Genomic DNA, 20,682 nt, shown 5'->3' on the forward strand with positions numbered 1-20,682 from the left:
ATAGCAACATGGGATCTTCAACATCCATTCAAGTGCAGCCCTTGATGACACTTAAATAAAGCAAAGAACTGCAGAGGCTGAAGATCTGAAACAAAAACAGAAATTGTTGGAAGTTTGGTAACATCATGGAGAGAAAATAGAGTTAATATTTCAAATCCAATGATCCTTCTTCTGAACTTAGATTTGAAATGTTAATTCTGCTTTCTGTCCACACATGCTGCCAGACCTGCTGAGTTTCTCCTGCACATTCTGTACTTGTTAAGATCCAGTGAACGGCACTTCTGACAATGCGACCCAGTTTTGCTACTTCACTGGAGTGGTATAACTCTGTGTAATCCTCTTAAATGCCTGAATTTCTGAATCCGTAACATTCTGACACAAAAACAATCATGTTACTAAATAAGCCCTTTACATACTCTACATATTTTACATACTTTACATATGTACTTGCATTTCAGAATTACAACTGATACTTATCATAAGTTATGATAATGAAGAGGTAAATTCAGTTATTGAAGGCTGATGTTGGAGTCATTTCCGATCACTGCACACTTTGTAATGCAGTGTTTAATCCTTTTTCATGTAATTGTTACACTCAGCACTAACTTATAATTAACCTTCATTGTCACAGGCATTGTTTGGTGTTAGTCGGGAAGAAGCTCGTTGGCAAGAATGTACCCGCAACATTAATAGCTTGATGAAAAATGCAGTGGGAGCGCTCTATGTGAGAGAGGCATTTGCTGGCAAGAGCAAGAGAATGGTATGTACCTCACAAACAGAGCCAGTCAATAGGTTTTCTTTCTCCGCACAATGCCAGCCAACATTTCACTTGAGAGCCTTTATCAAGAATGCTCAAAATGATTTTTATGTGCCCATTTTAATTGGCGTATGTAATCCAATAACATCAAACGTCACTGTGGACAACAGTAGTGGACGGATGACGCTCAAGTGTCATGGACAAAATGTATGTGTTCCTTTACTGCCCATGATCAGTATGTTTTTTTGATGACAGAGGTGTGTATTTTCTTACTGTTGGAGAGTGGCACCCAGCAGCAAACTTAAAAATGATTTTTAAAAAGAATTTATGAATTAAGTGCGATATCACACCCACACATTCACTCTCACACTCTAAGACATCCAAAAACTTGGTACAGATGAATTTAAGATTTTGATTTTGCTTTTTAATTGTTCAGTGAATGGGCATGTTACTAACTTAGGCAACATTTATTGCCCACCCTTATTTGCTCTTCAAAAAGTGGTTTTGAGCCATCTTGTTAAACCACTGCAGTCCAGGAGGTGTAGCTACACTTACAGTACTTGGGAAAATGGAGTTCCAGAAAATACAAAAATCAGTATCAGATTTACAATCTCCAGTCTTGCTCATGGCAGATCTACAGTTTCCAAGGTGGTTTAGATCACCTGCTTTCAAGACATTTCTACTAATTGCCTTCATTGCTTGTTTACAAGCAGCCGGATCATGATCTGCTTTTCTGACTGCTAACCTGTTAGTTTGCAGTAAAAACAGAAATTAATGAAAAAACTCAGCAGGCCTGGCAGCATCCGAGGTGAGAAAACAGTCAATGTTTCAAGTCTGATGACTCTTCATCAGAATTTGTTCATTAGTGTTATGGGATATTTCATGTCCATCTGAGAGAGTAGATGGGGACTTGGTTTAACTGAGGAGGGTGCCTCTGATAGTATAGCTTTTTGACATTGTCAGCACTGGAGCCTGAATTTGATGTTCAAGATGGACCTAAACCCACAGCAAGCTGACTGAAAGATGTAACTTTTGCCACACAAATTACATTTAATATTTACGCAGCTGTTATGTTGAGAGGATTTTAAAAACATTTATTCATTGAATGTGGGTATTGCTGGTTGCACCAGCATTTATTTTCTATCCTGATTTCACTGGAGAAGGTAGCTGTGAGCGGCCTATTGAACATCTGTAGTCCGTGGCATATAGGCAGGCACCTGATAGGGAGGGAATTCCAGAATTTTGACTCAGCAACAGTGAAGGAACAATGATATATTTCCAAGTCAGGATGATAAATGGCTTGGAGGGGGACCTAAAGTTGGTGTTGCTCCCACATATCTGCTGCCCTTGTCCTTCTGGATGGTGATAGTCCAAGAGCTATTGTTTCTCTTTGGACATTTTTCTCTTTTCAGGTAAAGGATTTAATTGATAAAATTCAAGAAGTGTTTATTGAAACATTGGATGAGCTGGAATGGATGGATGGTCCTTCAAAACAGAAGGCACAAGGGAAGGTCAGTTAATGATACATGTACATGTCGTTCTGCTGTAACGTGCATCTCATTCACGCAAATTTACTATAACACAGTTGACATGTTGGGGACACTGTTTCTATAGCCCAAACTTGTAAAGGGTATATTGTTACAATGCGAATGTGGCCCCATTAGTTTAAATTGTGTTGTTATTTTCTTATACACGGGGTTGCACAAAATGGAACTACCCTGTTATTGCAGAACCGACTGTAGCTGGTTTCTCATGATTGCTACTGTAGAGAGTGGGGGGTGTGGGGGGTGGTGGGGGTGGGGTGGGGGGGAGGTGTGGTGTGCAGGGCTGAATGAATGTAAGGAAGTGATCTAATTAAAAAAACCGTACAGAGAAATATTAAATAGATCAGGCTGGATCCCAGAATTATATTGCCTCAAGAATTTCACTTTGTCGTTGTCAAAGGAAAAGCAAAATTTTGCATTCCTTATAGAATGTTAGCTTTTCTCAAGTCGGGCAACAGTTAGATTACAACAATTAGTCTGAGCATCCCTATTAAATGGAATGGGGAAAAATATCCTGTTTTTCTTTTCCCTTCTCTTCACTGTTTATATAGATATCGACTCTTGAGTGAGCAATTCTGTGGCTATGTTTGACCTCAGTTAGTGAGATGTGTTGGGCTGTCCTTGAATGGAGAGTATCACAGCGAAACCCTGTCCTCACCTAAAGTTCATACCGGAAAGCCCTGAATTGTGATGAGCATTGGGAAACCTGTTTGAGGGTACTGTTTTAGGCGATTGTTAATCCAAATCTCAATTACAAAAATAACAGTTGGTAATGAGCAATAATTAGATTAGATTAGATTCCCTACAGTGTGGAAACAGGCCCTTCGGCCCAACAAGTTCACATCGACCCTCAGAAGAGCGACCCACCCAGACCCATTTCCCTCTGACTAACGCACCTAACCTTTAAGTGTCGTTAATTGTTTTGAACATCCCTTTATATATGTTTCTCAAAGGTCCTGGCAATAAGAGAGAAAATTGGATATCCAGACTACATCTTGGAAGATGACAATCCCAGGCTGGATGAGGAATACAAACATGTGAGTATAGTAGATTTTAGGATCAATTGACAATAGAAATAAACTTGTGTTCACCCACATAATATCTCCTCTCTGTGAAATGCCATGACAAGGCACATTTCTTAAATGTTAAGTGGTCAAAATTATGGCACTCCTGTGTCACTGCCAGAAGCATACTGAGCCAGGGCTCACCAAAGTCTGTCAATACAGATGTTGTTCACAAAATGTGCAGGGCAAGTATTTCAATACAGTCAAAGCACATCCTGTGACTCATGCACACTTTGTTTTCCAAAACAATTTTAATAGGCTCCTTTTACTTAAACTTATTCCATTCCTTTATCTCCAAGTCAAGTTAATGCTGTTGACTTGTTCATTTTCCAATTTGAGATAATTGATTTCTCAGCCTTTGACAGTGATCTTCTGGCTATGTATTCTGGGAAACCGTGTGACACTTTCCATTGTTAGAAAAATCTCTCACTGTAAGGGTTGATGGAGAATACTAAGATTACAAGAAAATAGTGATTACAAGATAATAGTGATTACAAGATAATAATCTCAATAAAAGATTAAGATAATGTCATAATTCAGGCAGTTTGAAACCATTGTCCAAATAAAGAGTGAAATCATCAACTTGTAACCATTCCAATACATCCATTATGTTTCATTATATACATACTACAGAGTCACAAAAAGAGATTTATTCTGGTTTTAATGCTTTTTTCATCTTGTTGTTGGCAATAGGTGTCATAGTAACCGCCTGTGTATTTCATGCAGTTTATGCATGAATTGATCACACTGAAGAATTAACAACTGTGACCAATTGTTTCAACTGAGGGTGGGAATCCACCATAGATTAGCACTGTTATCACGTTTTATGCCAGCTAAATTGTCTCTGTCATATGCATCAGAGACTAATCTAATGATTGATTAACAGAATTCTCAAACTGTGGCTCTCATAATTGTTGTACTTTATCCAGCTAAACTTCAGTAAAAACAAATACTTTGAAAATGTCCTTGCAAGTTTGAAGGCAAATGCACAGAAAAACCTTAGGAAGCTACGGGAGCAAGTCAGTCAAGATACGTAAGTAGCAAATGAGTAACAATCAGAGTGCTCAAATCCCTCTGTGGGATCATCCCTCCCTATCTCCAAATGTTTTCACCCCACAACCTTTTTCACTCTCCAGTTCTGGCCTCATACTCATCTTGGTTTCCTTTGCTCCAACACAGTAGCTGTTCCTGGCCCCTAATCTATACCCTCTCTTGCCCTAAGTCCGAAGGAGCTCTTTAAAATCCACCTCCTTTTGTCCATTCATTTAGTTGTTTGTGAATAATATATCTTTGTGGTGGCATAGTTTTGCAATTGGATAGTATTCATGTGAAGGGTTTTGGGGCATTTAGCTACATTAAAGATACATTCTACAACAGTGTGAGACTGGTTCAGAATCTACACAGTTGTCTTAATGTAACCACTGGCTTATTGAGCAAATGTACTGTCTGGTGTAGCGTCAAACCATGCAGACAAGAAAGCTTCAAAGTTAAAAATCACACAACACCAAGGTTATAGTCCAACAGGTTTAATTGGAAGCACACTAGCTTTTGGACCTCAAAACCTTTTGGACACCCACACACACCCTGATAGACACACACACTCCCACACTCACATATGCACCCCCTCACAGACTTAAGACACTCTGCACTCACTACACACACACACACACACACACACACACACACACACACACACACACACACACACACACACACACACACACAAAGACCCACATGCATACATATATTTTGTGGGGTGAATTTGTACTTGCAGAGTTACATTGCACTTTGCTCAAAAACTGCATACATTCATGTAGAACTCTGAGCTCAAAAACTGCATGAATTTATGTAAAACACTGTTATCTCACTTTTTAGATTAGAATCAATCTAAACATCAGGTCATAGACAGAGAACACAGGGGGCTAACACCTTCAACATATTGTCTAGCTATCACCATTGTTAACAGCTAACCCGAGAATGCAACATTTTTTTGAAAAAAAGGTTTTGTGATTTTACACATGAAAGAAGTGAAACTATCACTGTATTCTAACAGATGAAAGGCTTAACAGGCAATCAGTTTTTCAATGTATAATTTCAGTTACATCACACTGCAAATTTTTGCTATAAATTCTGTGTTACGATCCAGCCCTCCACTATCACCTGATGAAGGAGCATCGCTCCGAAAGCTAGTGTGCTTCCAATTAAACTTGTTGGACTATAACCTGGTGTTGTGTGATTTTACACTTTGTACACCCCAGTCCAACACCGGCATCTCCAATTCAAGAAAGCTTCAGGTTGTTTCCTGATTTGCACTGAATTACATGCTCCAGCTTGGGCATAGAAAATAGGAACACCTGAAACGTTGACTTCTCAATGTCCTGATGCTGCCTGGCTTGCTGTGTTCTTTCAGCCTCCTGCTAATCACCCCTTCAAGCCAGCTCTGTCATTCAGGGTGATCATGGCTGATCCACTATCTCAGTGCCATATTCCCAATTTCTGTCTTTAGCTCTGAAGCCAATAAAATCTAATTATGCATCTGTGTTTCTTCTGAGTAAATTCCACAGATTCATTATTCTTTTAAAGAAGAATGTTGTCTTATCTCAGTTCTATCCCATATCCTAGATTCCCCTACCAGGGAAAACACCCTCCTCGCCAAGACCCTGTAAAACTGCAGTGAGACATCCCTCCTGAATTCAAATCCTCTTGCAATTAAGGCCAATGTACCATTTTTCTTTAATTGCTCGCTGTACCTGCCTGTGTACATTCACTGACAGGTGTACAAGGGCACCTAGATCAATTTCTACATCCACACTTCTTAATATATTGCCATTTTAATTATAGTCTTCCTTACTACTCTTTGCACCAAAGTGCATACTATACATTTAGCCACATCGTACTGCATGTGCCATGTGTTTGCCCACTCACTCAACTTGTCTAAATCACCTTGAAGCCTCTTTGCATCCTCCTCACTACTCACAATGCTGCCTAGTTTTTTTGTCACCATCAAACTTAGATATGTTGCCTTTGGTTCCCTCATTCAGGTCATTTATATACATATATATATAAAATATAGATTTCACAAAAAGCTGAGGCCCCAGCACTGATCCTTGCAATATGCGACTAGTCACTGCCTAGCACTTGGGAAAAGATCCATTTATTCCCATTCATTGTTTTCTGTCTGTCAGCTAATTCTCCGTCCATGCCATTATATAATCCCTGATCGCATGTGTTTTAACTTTGCCAACTAACCTCATATGAGGAACCTTATAAAAACTCTTCTCAAAAATAAAAGGCATCATATCCAATAGATTCCCCTATTCTACTAATTACACCTTCAGAACTCTTCAGATTTGTTAAGCATGATGTGCCTTTCATAAACCCATGTTGGCTCTATCCAATCCTGTTGACTTTCCAAATGTTTTGTTATCATGTCTTTTATAATAAACTGTGGAATTTTCCTCACTACTAGTCTTAGGTTAACTGGCTTGTAATTCTGTTTTTCTATCCCTCCCATTTTAAAATAATGCGATTTACATTTGCCCCCCCCTCCAAATGGACAATCTCTCAGTTGTTAGAATTGACCTTGATAAATATGTGGGAAAGAAATAATTAATATTATCATTATCCATTAACACTCGCTTTGCGATCATCAGCTGATGTTCAACTTGGGCTGGAACATAATTCCTTCCATTAATTGTTTTGCCTGATAAAAGATAGCACTTTTGGGTCAGGCATGAATGATAGGTGAGGTACTGCCAGGCAGGTCTCACAACAAGAAGGCATTACACCTATTATTACCTTTTTTCTGGGCTATGGCCAAATTATCAAGTATGTAAGGTTGCAATAGGCCATTCAACTCATTAATCACCTCATTAAACTCTCCAATGTATTCCATCCAACATAATCCATTCCTTAAGTAAGTAATCGAGTAAAAGTGTTCCTCTGAATATTCCTGCCAAGTACAAAATTAATTTGCCCATATTCTGAAATTGTAAAATCATCCAAGCTTTGTGAACTTAGATGCAATTTAAAACCAATCTATTTGCCTTATATCTTTAGTTGCTTCCATTATTTTTAAGACATTATGTCTTTACATCATAAAAGGAAGTACAATATGCACAAATTATAATGGTTGATGTGTATTTGTAATCCCACATTATAACATCTCCTTTATTTCAGATGGATTTTAGGAGTTGCAGTTATAAATGCGTTTTATTCACCTAATCAAAACCAGATAGGTACGTCATAATTATACATATTGCCAAAAGATTGGTTGGTCTGTGGAAATAAATGTTTAAGGTTCCAGCCATTGTTAAGTCGTTTAATGGAGTGACTAGTAGAGTCCCGTAGACAAAGAAGGTCTCAAGTTCATTGTTCGTTATGATCGTTACTTAGCTCTTCTCAGGTCAGGTCAGTAGTATGGCACCACAGTTGGTTTCCATTCTCCAAATTCTGTGAAGGGATAAATGTACTATGACCTTGCACTTAATCAGTATCCCACAATCTCTGTTGGAAGAGTGACATTGGACTAAAGCTGCGTGGCACACATTTGCAGGGCACTGAACAGGTTTCTAAGCTTTCAATGTGGTGGATTTGAAGTGCATGTACAACAGGATCATGAAGAACCTAAACCCCAAAAAAGGCATTAGATTTTTGGATGCGTGTAAGTCAAGGGACTAAGACCATTTTGAAGTACCCTGTGCAATACCAGAATCAATAAAGTAAGAATTTAAAATATGTTTATAATTGGCATGTCATCCAATGCATGGTGAGAACTGCTGATCCCTTCTTCCATCCCTCCTGCCATCTTAATCATTGCCAAGTCCAGACACCGCCACCCATCTCCCTCCCAACCTAATCACCACCCATCCTAATCTGATCATCTCCCCTCCCAACCTGATCACCACCCATCATAAACAGACCATCTCCCTCCAACCAAATCACCACCCGTTCTAACCTGATCATCTCCCTCCCAACCAGATCACTCACCTACCAACAAGATCACCTCCCCTCCCAGCTTGATCACTCCCCTCCTGACCTGATCACCGTCCATTCTAACCAGATCACCTCCTATCCCAACCAGATCACCTCCCCTCCTGGCCTAGTCATCTCCCCTCCTCTCCCATCGTGACCAAATCACTCCCCTCCCAACGTGATCACAACCCCTCCAAAAATGATCACCACCTATCCAAATCCACCTTCTCTCCCATCAGATCACCACTCCTTTCAGCCTGATGTCTACACCTCCTGACCTGATTTCCACACCTCCCAAATTGATCATGACCCCTCCCTAGCTGATCATCTCCCCTTCATTCTGATTCACAAATCTTCATTCATGGTGTCATCTTTACCACTGAGCTGATGGCTGTGTCTGACTTTGCAGCAATTTAACTTCTCATTCTGTTTTATTGGCAAGTTGACATTTGATCACCCATTAGATGTTGGTAGTTAATGAAAATTAGACTCTTAATATATAAAACCAGATTCTCAATAGCCAACCGCTCATCCATACATGGATATCAGTCCACATTATTTTCTAGACTTGGATGACATGGGTAAGGTCTCAGTGAACTATTTCTCATGCCTTGGTGCATATGTACATCTTTGATTACCCTTCACATAGTGTTGACCAAGTTTGAGTTCAGTCCAGATTAATTTGGATTTTATCGACTTGAATTTGCATGAAGCTATGTCCCCGCGTGTATAGAGATGGAATGGAGTGGAGCCTGAACTAATAATCTTATATTGTAGTAATCAGGATGCTACAGTGCAATTTTATTTTGCCCTTTTCAAATATTTCTCTTTTGTAAATTATCAGTGAATCTGTTTGCACTACCACTTCAGTTGGTGCATTCCAGACCATAATAACACACTGGGCAAACTCAAGTCTCACCATCTCCCCTCTGACTCATTTAACCCTTAACCTGTTTCTCCCTGTTTATCAAAATTACTCCAGAAACAAGGATCAAACTGAATTGGATTTCTTTTTCTGTCTGTTATTTTTCCTTCCTATTTCAGATGATTCTTGTATCTCTGTTGTACTTTACTTCAGTGTTGCTCAGGAATGTAGATTCCAAGTTTTGGGAAGTTGAATAGGTTGTTTCTTTCTTGCAGTTTTTCCAGCTGGGATTTTGCAGCCCCCCATCTTCAGTCCACACCAGCTTCAAGTACTAAACTTCGGAGGAATTGGCACAGTGATTGGTCATGAAATAATACATGGATTTGATGACAATGGTAGGCATGAATAGACTGGTCACCTGACTGTGATACAGGTTCAAAGACAGCACTGACTTGCCATTCAGTACTTTGCTTCATTACATCCCTTACCTTGACATTACAAGGTCAAGAAGGATCATTAACTGTGGCTGACAGAAGATTTTCAGGATCATTTAGGATTAAAAGAAAAAGTTTATAAAATTGTGGTAGTAAATCTGAGAATTGGGAGAATTTTTACAAACAGCAAAGGAGAACCAATCAATAGATGAGGAAAAGGAGAATCGAATATAAATGCATTCTACCAAAAAAAACCCATGAAACAATCTTAAAAGCTTCATTAGAAATATAAAAAGGAAACATTTGGCTGAGACTCTGCCCACCCAGGCAGAGTCAAGAGGATTTATAATGAGCAAAAGAGAAATGGTAGTGAGGCCACGTGATTACTTTGTACTTCTTTTCACTGATGAAGATACAAGAAACGTCCCAGGACCAGAGGTCCAAGTGACCAGGAGAATGAGGACTTGAAGGAAATTGTTCTAAGAAAGAAGCTTATACTGGAGAAATTGCTGGGGGCTGAAAGTTGATAAGCTCCTGGCACCTAATATTTTATATCCCAGAATGTTGAAGGAGCTGGTTTTAGAGATAGTCAATGCATTGGTGATCACCTTCCAAAATTCTAGATTCTGGAATGATTCCAGGAGATTGGAAGCTGACAAATGTCACCACACTTTAAGAAAGGAACAAGAGAGAAAACAAGGAACTCAAGACTTGTTAGCCTTCGATCAGTAGGAGGGAAAATGCTGGAATTTATTACGAAGAATGGTATAAATAGACACTTGGATAATATGATGCTGTAATTGGACAGTGCATGTATTTGCAAAAGGGAAATCATGTCCACTGAAATGGTTGGGAGTTTTTTGAGGAGGCTATAAACAAAATTTATAAGGGAGTTTTGATGGGCATAGTATTTAATTTTAGAATTTTAAGAAGGCCAGTGATAAGGTATAAGAGTTTGGTTTGAAAAAGTAAAGTGTGTGGGATAGTAGCGGCATGGATTAATGATTAGCCAACAGAGAGTAGGGATGAATGGCAGCCTGTGACTAGTGGCCTACCATGAAGTATCAGTAGTTAGGTTCCAGCTGTTTACAATAAACACTAATGATTTGGATAGCTGGAAGTGTAATACTTCCAAATTTGCAGGTGATACAAAGCTGCATAGGAATGTACAGTGTGGGTAAGACATAAAGCCATTTCAAGACGATTTGGACAGGCTTACTGAGTGGGCAAGAATTTGGCAGGTGTAATATAATGTGGAAAAATGTGAAGTATGTACCTTGGTACCGAGAATAAATGTACAGAATATTTCTTAAATGGTATGAAATCAGAAAATGTAAATATGCAAAGAGACCTAGGTGTCAGGTACAAAAGCTATTAGGAAGGTGAATGGAATGTGAGCCTTCAATGCAAGAAGATTTGAGTAAGGGAGTGTGAAGTTTTGCTTAAATTGTATAGAAGTTTGGTTAGTCTGCACCTGGAGTACTGTGTGCAGATTTGGTCTCTTTATTTCAGGAAAGATATTGTTTCTATAGAGGGAATGCATTGAAGAATCATGAGCCTTGATCCTGTGATGATGTGACTGCCATATGAAGGAACAATAAGCAAATTGGGCCTCTTTCTGTAGAACTTTGAGAAATGAGAGGTGAAATCATTGAAACTTACAAAATACATAAAGGAATAGGCAGGGTAGATGCTGATATGATGCTTCCCCTGTAGGAGAGACCAAAAACTAGCTCGATTTAAAATTTAGGACCAAAATGAGGAGAAATTTGTTTAGCTCAGCGTTGTGAATCTTTCACATTCTCTACTCCAGAGAGGTCCAGAAGCTTGGTTTGTGGGAATGTTTAAGTTGAGACTGGTTGATTTTTGATTACCAATGGTGCAAAGGGTTATGCGTGAGTAAAAGGCATTGAAGTTCACAATCAGCCATATTTGTATTAAATGGCACAGAAGGTTCTATAGGCTGAAGAGCCTCCTCCTGTTCCTATATACCAGGTCTTTAGGAGGAGCTGTCAGCCTGACTCCCAACCTTTTAATTTCAGTTAATGTAAAGATTAGAAAGATCCTGGGTCTGACTACACGCCCACTGATCTTATGAGAGGTTGCAAGGTGAGATGGAATCGGAGTTGCTCTGATTTAAATGGGTGAATTTTGTGAATTTACAATTCCCAGCGAGCTGCTTGCCTTACCTGCCATCCTACAAAAATGGCTAATATCCTACAATTTCCTCAAATTGCAGCTGGAGGACAAGAGTTCTCACTGGAAACCCCTTCCCATCTACCCATGTGACAAGAAGAATAGAGTAAAATATCTCATTTGCAATGCCTCCCAGTCTATTATGCTGACATTTTGAAATCACTGAAATATCCTTCAGGCCCTGATTTTCTGCCAGATATTTCATAGGACAAAACATGGGGTAGTTCGTCCCTGTGTAACACAGCCTCATTTGTTAATTGCATTTGTTTTTCTGTGTAAATGAAATGACACATTGTTTCCTTTATGTTAAGGTCAGTTAGATTTTATTGTTCTACCTAGGGGTATTGCAGTAACCTGCCTGCGAGACTGATATCTGCAGACATGGGATTATCTGCAAATTCACATTGCCCATTATGGTTAATAATGGAGGCTTAATTTTAACTTGGCTTTCATTCACAAAGACTTTCTTCATCATATTTTGTAATCTCTAGGCAGAAAGTATGATAAAGATGGCAACTTGTATGATTGGTGGAGCAATTTCTCAACCGTGCATTTTAATGACCGATCCCGCTGCCTGGTTCATCAATATGGAAACTATATGTGGGATTTAGCTGGTGGGCAGAATGTGAGTATTTTCTTTCTCTTTATTCTGTTTCACATGAGAACAAGAAACAATAAATGTGGTGGAATTTCTGCTCATTGGAGAGGTGAGGCAATGTTCCTAGTCAGTCAGCATTATTTGGACATCTCTAAACTGATCAAATCACTAACTTAACTCATTTCTGTCTGAAGAACCTTGCTGTATATACATGGCCATGATGTGAAGGTGCCGGTGTTTGACTGGGGTGGACGAAGTCAGAGTGGAAGAGTGTGGTGCTGGAAAAGCTCAGCCAGTCAGGCAGCATCCGAGAGTAGGAGAATCAACATTTCAAGCATAAGTTGGTGAAGGGCTTATGCTCAAGATGTCGATTCTCCTGCTCCTTGGATGCTGTTTGACCAGCATCCAAGGATGCTGTGCTTTTCCAGCACCACGCTCTTCTACTGTGATCTCCCGCATCTGCAGTCCTCACTTTCTCCTGGACAAAGTCAGAGTCACAGGGCACCCGATTATAGTCCAACAGGTTTATTTGACGTCACTTTACCTGACAAAGGACAGATAAATCTGTCAGACTATAACCTGGTGTAATGTGACTTCTGACCTTGTTATCCCAGTCCAACAATGGCACCTCCACATTAGTGCTGTTCTTGCCTTTCAGAGATAAAAATGAATGTAGAATTCACTTATTTTTGTTTATCCCCAGCTGCCAGTAACTGTATGTCTTTCCATGTGTGGTGTGCAATGCTTCATTTCATTCTAGAATTTCTTTTGATACAGGTGAGCGGGATCAATACTTTGGGTGAAAATATCGCAGACAATGGAGGTGTCAGACAAGCATACAAGGTACAGCTCTGACATTTACCTGTTCTACTTTAGACTCAACCCAGTGTTATTCAGCCAAAGGCTCGACTGCATTGGGTTAATCCCCACCTGTAGAAATAATGCACAGAAAGATCACAGTTTGCATTCCCATTATTTCCCTTTAGTGCCATTTCTTGATGACATTACCTGATCAGAGTCACAGTGAGTCTGTTTAGTATATTGTTAAATCCTGTACTGGATTCAGTTTGCTTCACCAAGCATTCTATATTGTTGCTGCATTAGATAAATGGTAGTACGACCCAACTGGAGGCCATTCAGCCCAACATGTCCATGATGCCTCTGTGAAACGACTTTCAGATCATTTCCGCTGCTCATTTCTCATAGCTCTGAAAGTATTTCCCCTTCAAATATTTATCCAGTTTCCTTTTGAAAGTGTCTGATGAATTTTCTTCCACTAATCTGCTGCTTTACTAATTACAAAGAACACCAGTTCTTCCCTGAGCTATTTCACCTCCATCAGGGGAGGTGACAGCTCGCTATACACACATAGGATAGGGTTAAAAACAATTAGTCAGTGTGTCCTAAATGCCATCAAGTTGTGTGAAGAATAAATAGGAATAGTGTCCTCGTTGATTGTGATGCCAACCCCACCCAATCCCTCTGAGATAGCCTTTCACAATTACCAACTACACACATATTTGACATTGTACCACATGGATGCTAACACTGTGCAGATACATGCCAGAACAAAATCAACAGCTTCAGATGACAGGCAACAAGGAAACACAGAAAATTTATAAAAGAAATTTCAAAGTATTTCAGCTGTTTGCTATAACAACCATGTGATTGCAGAGGAGCATCATTGCTACTGAAGACAACTTGACAGGACACCATATGCAGAATCGGATTTCTGAATTTCTTCCCATATCCCCGTTACCTGTTGATCCAGTTTGGTTTATTGCCTTCACCATATATTTTCCAGGCCTATTTAAAATGGGTGAAGAACGAAGGTGAAGAAATGAAACTGCCTGGCTTGGATCTGACACACAAACAGATTTTCTTTCTTAACTTTGCTCAGGTAAAATCAACACAGCCCTTTAGTGTAGTGTCCAGAATGAGGCATGATGACACAAGAAGGGGAGATCCCTTTAGTTTGTGACGTGGAAAAATGAGGGGACATTAAGAAAGGACTCTTACCTTGGCCATCACTGCACTTTTAATGTTGTAGAATGGGGAATAATGAGCTGATATTAGATTTCTTGCCAAGTGCAATAATATTCAATCTTATTAAGTAGGTCTCCAACATCTCAGCCAGATATGGGCTTCTCTTATCCAAACTGATTAACTCCAGAAACCTAAAGGAATGGCTGTACCAAACCCTTTTTTCAGTCAGTGAAAATGTTGGGATAGATCAGTCTGGTATTTAAGAAGCTATTTTCCTCATTTCACTTGTTGTCGTGGCAACTTCACTGATTGACAGTGAGGTGGGAGGTATACATCCACAATGTGAAATCTGGGCAGCCAGGAGTTGTGGCTCTGGACTCAGTGTCAGTGAGCAACCTCCCCCACTCCCCCAGTATCAGCACCAACTTCGAGCATTATTCTGAATCCAAATAACATCTCATCGCCCTCCAACCCTTCAATAACTTGTCAGTATAGTATATTAACCTCAATCCATGATTGACATAAAGCTATAATGAGATTTGAAAGATGTTTATTAATCCACTCAATTATATATCAATGTGTACAAACTGCTACCTCATTCCAATCCCTGCTTAACAATAATTTACATTCTCCAGATGTGGTGTGGGTCATACAGGCCTGTGAGTGCCATGCTACACATTACTCATGATGTTCACAGCCCACTGAAGTTCAGGTATGTAACTCCTGTCCTTACAATACAGTTTTGCCAGATATTGACAGTGAGTCTTAGAATTTAACCAATATCTTTTCTTGTCTATCTTTCACTTCAAAGCAATTTTTCAAAATGTTCAGCAAAAGTATATACCAGTGAAAAGGAAGGACTATAAGAAGAGGGATAACCTGCCATGGGGTCTAAAGGAAATAAGGGAGGCTATCAAATTAAAAGAGAAGGCATACAAAATGGCAAAGACCAGGGGGAAACTAGCATTGGGAAAGTTTTAGCAGTCAACAGAAAGCCATAAAAAACTATAAAGAAAAGTAAAATAGACGATGAGAGTAAACTAGCTCAAAATATAAAGACCGATAGCAAAAGTTTCTGTGAATGTAAAAAATGAAAAGAGTGGTTAATTGTAAACCTTGGTCCTTTACAGGGGGATTTAGTAATGGGATGTGAGGAAATGGCCAAAGCATTGAACATGTATTTTGTGTTGGTCTTCGTAGTGCAGGACATGAATAACATGCCAATAATTGACAAAGAGACAAAGATCGGTGAGGACCTGGAAACAATCATTATCACAAAAAAGATAGTGTTCCACAAGCTAATGGAGCTAAGGGTAGACAAGTCTCCCAGCCCTGATGGAATGCATCCCAGGGTTCTAAAAGAGATGGCAGAGGAAATAGCAAATGCATTTGTGGTAATTTTCCAAAATTCACTGTACTCTGGAGCAGTTCCAGTAGATTGGAAAACAGCAAATGTGATGCCACTGTTTAAAAATGAAAGTAGACAAAAGGTAGGGAATTATAGGCCAGTTAGCTTTACTTCTGTAATGGGGAAAATGCTTGAATTTACAATCAAGGAAGAAATAGCAAGATATCTCGATAGAAATTGTCCCATTGGGCAGAATGGGTTCATGAAAGGCAGGTCATGTTTAACTAATCTACTGGAATTCTATGAAGACATTACAAGCACAGCAGACAATGGGGACCCAGAGGATGTGGTGTATCTAGATTACCAAAAGGCATTTGACAAAGTGCCATACAAAGGGCTGCTGCATAAGATTAAGATGAATGGTGTTACAAGTAATGTATTAGCATGGATAGAGGGTTGGTTAACTAACGGGGAGCAAAGAGTGGGAATAAATGAGTGCTTTTCTGGTTGGCAATCAGTGACTAGTGGTGTTCATCAGGGACCAGTGTTAGGACCACATTTATTCACAATTTACAAAAATGATTTGGAATTGGGAACCACATGTAGTGTGTCAAAGTTTGCGGATGACACTGAGATGAGTGGGCAAAGGTCTGGCAGATGGAACTTAAAAATGTGTTGTTGGAAAAGCGCAGCAGGTCAGGCAGCATCAAAGGAGAAGGAGAATCGACGTTTCGGGCATGAGCCCTTCTTCAGGAATGAGGAGGGTGTGCCAAGCAGGCGAAGGTAAAAGGTAGGGAGGAGGGACTTGAGGGAGGGGCGTTGGGAATGCGATAGGTGGAAGGAAGTTAAGGTGAGGGTGATAGGCCGGAGTGGGGGTGCGGGCGGAGAGGTCAGGAAGAAGATTGCAGGTCAAGAAGGCGGTGCTGAGTCTGAGAGTTGGGACTGAGAAAATGTGGGGGGAGGGGAAATGAGGAAGCTGGAGAAATCTGCATTCATCCCTTGTGGTTGGAGGGTTCCTAGGCGGAAGATGAGTCACTCTTCCTCCAGGCGTCGTGTTGCCATGGTCTGGCGATGGAGGAGGCCAAGGACCTGCATGTCCTTGACCGAGTGGGAGGGGGAGTTAAAGTGTTCAGCCACGGGGCGGTAGGGTTGGTTGGTGCGGGTGTCCCAGAGATGTTCTCTGAAACTTTTCGCAAGTAGGCGGCCTGTCTCCCCAATGTAGAGGAGGCCACATCAGGTGCATCGGATGCAGTAAATGATTTGTATGGAGGTGCAGGTGAATTTCTGATGGATATTGAAGGATCTATTGGGTACTTGGAGGGAAGTGAGGGGGGAGGTGTGGGCGCAAGTTTTGCATTTTTTGCGGTAGCAGGGGAAAGTGCCGGGAGTGGAGGTTGGGTTGGTGGGGGGTGTGGATCTGACTTGGGAGTCGCGGAGGGAGTGGTCTTTCTGGAACGCTGATAGGGGTGGTGGGGTCCGTTTGGAGGTGGCGGAAATGACGGAGGATGATACGATGTATCCGGAGGTTGGTGGAGTGGAAGGTGAGGACCAGTGGGATTCTGTCCTGATGGCGATTGGAGGGGCGGGGTTCAAGAGCGGAGGAGCGGGACGTGGAGGAGATGCGGTGGGGAACATCGTCAACCACGTCAGAGGGGAAATGCCATCCCATATTCCCAATTCCTTCGCCTCTGCTGCATCTGCTCCCAGGAGGACCAATTCCACTACTGAACAGCCCAAATAGCCTCCTTCTTCAAAGACCGCAATTTCCCCTCCAACGTGGTCGACGATGCTCTCCACCGCATCTCCTCCACTTCCCGCTCCTCCACCCTTGAACCCCGCCCCTGCAATCGCAATCAGGACAGAATCCCACTGGTTCTCACCTACCACCCCACCAACCTCCGTATACAGCGCATCATCCTTCGTCATTTCCGCCACCTCCAAACAGACCCCACCACCAGGGATATATTTCCCTCCCCACCCCTATCAGCGTTCTGGAGAGACCACTCCCTCTGCAACTCCCTCGTCAGGTCCACACCCCCCATCAACCCAACCTCCACTCCTGGCACCTTCCCCTGCAACCGCAAGAAATGCAAAACTTGCCCCCACACCTCCCCCCTCACCTCCCTCCAAGTCTCCAATAGATCCTTCCATATCCGTCGCAAATTCACCTGCACCTCCACACACATCATTTACTGTATCCGCTGCACCCGATGTGGTGTCCTCTACATTGGGGAGACAGGCCACCTACTTGCAGAATGTTTCAGGGAACACCTCTGGGACATCTGCACCAACCAACCCAACCGCTCCGTGGCTGTACACTTTAACTCCCCCTTCCCACTACACCAAGGACATGCAGGTCCTTGGACTCCTCCATCGCCAGACCCTGGCCACACGACACTTGAAGGAAGAGCGCCTTATCTTCTGCCTAGGAACCCTCCGACCACATGGGATGAATGTAGATTTCTCCAGCTTCCTCATTTCCCCTCCCCCCACCTTATCTCAGTCCCAATCCCCGGATTCAACATCACCCTCTTGACCTGCAATCTTCTTCCAAACCTCTCTGTCCCCACCCCCTCTCCGGTCTATCACCCTCACCCTCACCTCCTTCCATCTATCGTATTCCCAGCGCCCCACCCCAAACTCCCCCCACCCGCCCCCCCCCCCCCCCCCCACGTTTTATCTCAGCCCGCTTGCCACACTAGCCTCATTCCTGAAGAAGGGCTTATGCCCGAAACATCGATTCTCCTGCTCCTCAGATACTGCGTGGCCTGCTGCGCTTTTCCAGCACCACACTTTTCAACGTTGTACAATCGCCGGCAAACATCCCCATTTCTGACATTATAACAGAAGCAAGTACATTGTTGAAGCAGCTGAAAGTGGTTTGGCCTAGGATACTACCCTGAGCAGCTCCTGCAGAGATGTCCTGGAGCTAAGATGACTGATCTCCAACAATCGCACCATCTTCGTATGTGCCAGTTATGATGCCAACTCGCAGAAAATTTGTCCTCTGACACACATTGATTCCTGTTCTGATAGGACTCCTTGATGATACATTTGGCCAAATGCAGCCTTGATGTCAAGAGTTATCACTCTCACCTCACCTCTGGAATTTAGATCCTTGTCCATGTTTGAACCAAGGCTGTAATAGAGTTGGGAGCTGAGTGGGCGTCACTGAGCAGGTTATTGCTGAGTAAGTGCTGCTTTATAGCACTGTTGATGATACTTTCCATCGGGTGTCATCAATAGATCAGGAGAGATATTGTTTAAGGAGAGATACCCTCAGCCATTGCAAGAATAGAGCTGTTCCTGTCACTTTACATTGCAAACCAGTCATCCAGTCGAAAAGTGTGGCACTGGATGCATCTGAGAGCAGGAGAGTCGATGTTTCCAGCATAATGATATACCTGACAAAGGGCAAAGAACCGTCGACTCTCTTGCTCCTTGGATGCTGCCTAACCTGCTGTGCTTTTCCAGTGCCACATGTTTCAACTCTGATCTCCGGCATTTGCAGTCCTCGCTTTCTCCTAAACCAGTCATCCATTCAAACAACTCCCAGTTGAATAAATTATCATTGGGTAGTAATCGATCAAGATACAGATAGGCACAGGACACAGACTGCCTTGAAGTTAGTTAGACATGGTTCACTGGGACGTCAACAGAACTGCCACCCACAAGGAATTCTTTCCTTGTTCTGAAGTGGTTCACTTTAAGTTAAAGGGCAGGTTACCTCAAAGAAGAGGAGTAACCTAAATAAATGAAAGGAGTTGATAAAGAATTTGATAGGACAAGCATAGTGTAGATACGTACTTTGATACGTACGTCAGTATTAGATCAATACCCATTCATCATGATTTATGGAAATGTTAAATGACCTCCCTCACGCGGCTTTTCCAGCTGTGGACCAGCGCAGTAGTGTTCTGAGTCAGAAGACTATGGTTTCAAGTTCCACTTGAGACAGGAACACACATCTAGACTGACAATGTAGTGTAGTACTGAGAGAATATGAATGCTGAGAGACATTTGGATGTGCCACCTTTCGGAAAGAGATGAGTAACTCTGCACACTCAGTTGGATGTAAACAAAAATCTAGTACCTCTATTTCTAAGAGGAGCAGGAGAATTGTCCCAGAGCTGTGGCCAATATGTCTCCCTCAACAAGTATCAGTAAACCAGGTCATCTAATCAATGATGACATTCCTGTTTTTGGGATTTTGCTGTGTACAACCGCTTTATGTGTGTCACAAATGAGATGCAATACTTCAAAAGGACTTAATTAGCATAAAAGTATCTTGAAACCTCCTGAGACCATGTAAGGTGCTATGTAAATGCGAGCTCTGGCCTTTTCTTCACAGAGTCATTGGTACCCTCCAGAACTTTGAAGCTTTTGCTGAGGCCTTCCAGTGTGAAACAGGGAATGTGATGCACCCAGCCGAGAAATGCCGAGTGTGGTAACCAAAGATCAACAGCACTGTTTGTTGACACCATCAAAACCTTCAACGTCGTTGACTTACATGATCGCTGACAAAAGCCAATAGATGTGCCTAATATTCTCTCTCTCCATCAATCACAGCCAAGGAGATTGTTCTTATTCTCAGCTACTCCAAGTGTATATAAACAGAAAGGATAATTAGTGGGTAATAGATTGTTAGGCTGGTTAAGCAAGTCCTTTAAACACTGACTGTTATACCTAAACATGACTGTTAACAAATACAGTACTTGCATTCAGTAATAACATCAGGTTGATTTCGCCTGCTAAGAGTTCCTTGTACAAGAATGTATAGCAGTGTGTTAACGAGTTTAAATAGATTGCAAACTCTTATGATTTGGTTTAAGAATGGGGCAGAAGATACAGTGGGATTAACTGGGGCTGTTGTTACACACTACCTTGGGTTTATCCCAAGAGCAGAACTGAATGAT

At 41.5% G+C, this 20,682-nt stretch overlaps 1 protein-coding gene across 1 annotated transcript in view; it reads left to right on the top strand.

Moving 5' to 3' along the window:
• Positions 1 to 20,411, top strand: part of mmel1 (membrane metallo-endopeptidase-like 1) — a 57,635-nt gene extending 37,224 nt beyond the window's left edge. Inside the window, exons 12-22 of the mRNA XM_060852170.1 lie at positions 632 to 760; positions 2,170 to 2,268; positions 3,255 to 3,338; positions 4,295 to 4,398; positions 7,545 to 7,603; positions 9,480 to 9,599; positions 12,326 to 12,459; positions 13,210 to 13,275; positions 14,237 to 14,332; positions 15,054 to 15,130; positions 20,118 to 20,411. Coding sequence (XP_060708153.1) covers positions 632 to 760; positions 2,170 to 2,268; positions 3,255 to 3,338; positions 4,295 to 4,398; positions 7,545 to 7,603; positions 9,480 to 9,599; positions 12,326 to 12,459; positions 13,210 to 13,275; positions 14,237 to 14,332; positions 15,054 to 15,130; positions 20,118 to 20,217 — 1,068 coding nt within the window. The 3' untranslated portion in view covers positions 20,218 to 20,411. The remainder of the gene's footprint in view (positions 1 to 631; positions 761 to 2,169; positions 2,269 to 3,254; positions 3,339 to 4,294; positions 4,399 to 7,544; positions 7,604 to 9,479; positions 9,600 to 12,325; positions 12,460 to 13,209; positions 13,276 to 14,236; positions 14,333 to 15,053; positions 15,131 to 20,117) is intronic.
• Positions 20,412 to 20,682: the final 271 nt, after the last annotated feature.

The sequence above is a fragment of the Hemiscyllium ocellatum genome, chromosome 37 (genome assembly GCF_020745735.1).
Source record: "Hemiscyllium ocellatum isolate sHemOce1 chromosome 37, sHemOce1.pat.X.cur, whole genome shotgun sequence".
In the NCBI taxonomy this organism is placed as follows: Eukaryota; Metazoa; Chordata; class Chondrichthyes; order Orectolobiformes; family Hemiscylliidae; genus Hemiscyllium; species Hemiscyllium ocellatum.